Genomic DNA, 3,165 nt, shown 5'->3' with positions numbered 1-3,165 from the left:
GGAGTATGAGAGTATTTAAGGTGTGGGAGCACGGGATATTTTCCCAGGGTAAGGCATGTTCAAGAAGACGTGCACACCGGAAGGAAACATAGAGCATCTATAGCCGGACTTGACAAATCCGTCCCCTCAAACGCCCGCGGACGTGTCCGGAAGCGTCCGCGGACACTGACCGGTCAAGCACCACACCTCAAATTCATACAAACTCATGCAACTATGTCCATGCATTACACACATCGTCCGGCTACTACATCACTAAACATGCCATCGAACTATCAAAATTTGGCATGTTTGACTATGGCGGAGAAGATCATCCACGGCTACCCTTGCCCTTCCCAGCGCTCTTGCCGTCCTTATCGCGGAAGTATTGGTCGAAGACGCAATAGGGATCGAGCTGGAGCTGTCCTCGCCGTTGTTGTCCTCCTTCTCCTCCTTAGGTAGCAGTCCAGCCATGGCACAGACCGCCCGATTCTGCTCTCGGGCGAGGGCGTGCGTGTTCGTCTGTTGCCGCTTCTTCGCAATGCGTGCGCGGATGACTTCCTCCTTTGCAGCCACCCGCGCTGCCGCATCAACCCCAGAGGATTCAATTGCCCGTTAAGCCGACGCTATGGAGTCGCGTTGGATAGATCCTGCCGTCGGCCGGACGCTGTCCTCCCGGGAGCGGCGGAGTGCAATGCGGACGACCGTTGCCTCCTCCAACCCGCATGGGATGACACCCCAGTCGCGGATCCGGACTGGTGGGAGTCAGATCCGTTGCCCGCCATGTCGGAGACGACCGAAGATCGCCGGAGGTGGCCTTGGGTGACGGAGGGGAGTGGCTAAGGTTTGGTCCGGCGAGCAGATGAGGGGAATATATGTGGGGTCGGGTGAGCCAGTGTGGGCCGGATCCGACATAGCGGACGCCCTCATATTTAGGCTGAATATAAGGGATGCCGGTCAGCCCGGACGTTTGAGGCCTGTTTGAGGCGCCCGTCTAGATCGAAATTTTGTAACCGGTCAATGACCGGATCATCTGCCGGACGTTTCAGATAAGTTTGAGCCGTCCTGCTGTAGATGCTCTTAAGCACTTCCCAGGCAACAATTAATGTGCAAATCAGGGTTATCACGTACATTCTCATTTTCTTTGCTATACGTCATACAATTGAAATGAATCAAATCATATTTGTCTATAACAACAATTTCCTCATTTTTTAGAAAGATTATCCTTAGGAAATACTCCCTCCGTTTTATATTACTTGTCGTTGATTTAGTATAATTTAGGGACGAGTAATATGGAACGGCGGGAGTATACTACTAGCCCGAGAACTAGAGATGCACGTTCATCTGCACCGTCTGCTTGGCAAGGCAAGCAGGCGGAGCAAGGGGCACCACGGGAAGGTCTTCGCAGTTGCAGATCTCGATCACGTTCCCGTCGGGGTCGTGGAAGAAGAGCTGCTCCACCGTCGTCTCGCCGTCCCACACCCTCGTGGTGACCACCTCCAGGTTCATGCCGCGCAGCCTCGCCTTCGTCAGCGCCATGTCCAAGCTCTGCCATTTCCAAACCGCTCACGACGGGTCAGAGATTAATCAACGACGAGGGTGCCACCAACTCCCTCCGTGCTTGATCTGCACTGACCTGAAACGATATGTGGTTGCCCTTGGGGTTGATCGCCGGCGACCTCGGAGGCGCGTCGCTGCCGGCGCTCCGCTGCAGCAAATGTATGCCCATGCCGTCTCTATGCATCCTGCGACGAGCAACATTTCACATCACCAAATGCATTTGTACGACGCGGCAAGAAGCATTTGAATTTGTGCGTCCTCACCATGCTCCCCCGAAGTCCAGGGACGCCGGGCGCTGGATCAGCTGGAAGCCGAGCACGCGTCGGTAGAAGTCGATGGAGTCCTCGACGGACGTGCACGAGAAGGCGACGTGGTTCAGGCGGACGAGCGGCAGGGCGGGCTCAGGCTCACGCTGCTGCTCCTGGGCAGGGAGGCCCATGTAGGAGCTGGGACGAATGTATTTGGATGGTGTACTGATGAACAATTTCAGTGAATTCGATTGCGGTCCTGGTCAATAGACAGGAGATGATCATCGCTCCGTATTTATACACATAGTACATGCCACATTTTGTTTCGGGATGTACACGCATACATGAGAAAGTGTGTGTCTTAACGCAAACGCGGATTCAGGATATCAGGATCCCTTTGGGGAGGAGACTTGACCGCCAGGAGGGATCGATCTCAATCTCCTTACTCGGTATCCATCCACCTGTTGCCGTGCTGGGCATCTTACAGGCAGGCACGTCACCTTCTCGTGCCACGAAATTGACCAAATCAATACTCAGCTACTCGACGCTGCTGGTATACAGGTAGGCACGGGGAGCGGATTTTCATATACTCACCCACAAATAGGGATGGCACCCGCAGGGTATGAACATGGATGGAGCTATCCCATAACTTTATCCATTCCATTTGAACTTACCCATCACAAGTATCCATACCCGTTAGTGGGTACGCTTTTTTTTCATACCTGTCACCCTACAGGGTAAACGGGTACCACGGATAAAAATACCCATGTCTGAATAACATTAATTTGAGCATCGCATTATTACGTACAACAACATACAATCATATTTTATAAAGGACAACACATAATGACATCAATACATACTTATAAACAACAACACATCCTAAACAACAATACATTCTATAAAATCAACACTTCCTTGTAAAGAACGACACATCAAAACATCAACACATAGTCATAAATAGTAGCGCATAGTCATAAATTTTAAGTTAACAAACTCATGACAAAATATAGAGGTAATTTGTCTATATTTGTTACATTTTATAAGGATACATGGGTATGCGAGTATGGGTTATGTGATCCCATGCCCGTACCCTTTCTACCCGATGGGTTTGAGATTCTCCTATTTATATACCCATGGGTAACATTTTGTCTCATACCTTTACCCTAATAGGGTTTTTACCGCAGGGTACATAGGTAATGGGTACTCATTGCCATCCCTACCCACAAACAAGAGTTTGCACGAAAAGAAGGCTACTATCTCCGTCTCAGAATATAAGATGTTTTATAGAAAAATGTCCCGACGGCGGTAGTATATCCCTGGCCTCTACCCAATGCCCACAACCATCTTTACTGAAATAATGTAGTACTTCTCACACCTC

General features: G+C 50.4%; 1 protein-coding gene across 1 annotated transcript; it reads right to left on the bottom strand.

Annotated features, from left to right (window-relative positions):
• Positions 1-1,082: 1,082 nt before the first annotated feature.
• On the bottom strand, positions 1,083-2,104 carry LOC123049689 (uncharacterized protein YwkD). Its single transcript, XM_044472579.1, has 3 exons — positions 1,800-2,104; positions 1,613-1,721; positions 1,083-1,524 (listed from the first exon to the last, which is right to left on the bottom strand). The coding sequence occupies exons 1-3, from the start codon at positions 1,973-1,975 to the stop codon at positions 1,303-1,305; spliced, it is 507 nt and encodes a 168-aa protein (XP_044328514.1). The 5' UTR covers positions 1,976-2,104; the 3' UTR covers positions 1,083-1,302.
• Positions 2,105-3,165: the final 1,061 nt, after the last annotated feature.

Source organism: Triticum aestivum, chromosome 2D (assembly GCF_018294505.1).
Source record: "Triticum aestivum cultivar Chinese Spring chromosome 2D, IWGSC CS RefSeq v2.1, whole genome shotgun sequence".
In the NCBI taxonomy this organism is placed as follows: Eukaryota; Viridiplantae; Streptophyta; class Magnoliopsida; order Poales; family Poaceae; genus Triticum; species Triticum aestivum.
The sequence above is the reverse complement of the archived record's forward strand: the minus strand, read 5'-3'. Positions and strand labels throughout refer to the sequence as shown.

Excerpts from the sequence above, each read along its gene's own strand:
- LOC123049689 (XM_044472579.1), bottom strand. The coding sequence starts at position 1,975 with ATGGGCCTCCCTGCCCAGGAGCAGCAGCGTGAGCCTGAGCCCGCCCTG. Across the intron at positions 1,722-1,799 it reads CTGGACTTCGGGGGAGCATG|GATGCATAGAGACGGCATGG; the intron begins GTGAGGACGCAC and ends TGCTCGTCGCAG. Across the intron at positions 1,525-1,612 it reads GCAACCACATATCGTTTCAG|AGCTTGGACATGGCGCTGAC; the intron begins GTCAGTGCAGAT and ends TGGAAATGGCAG.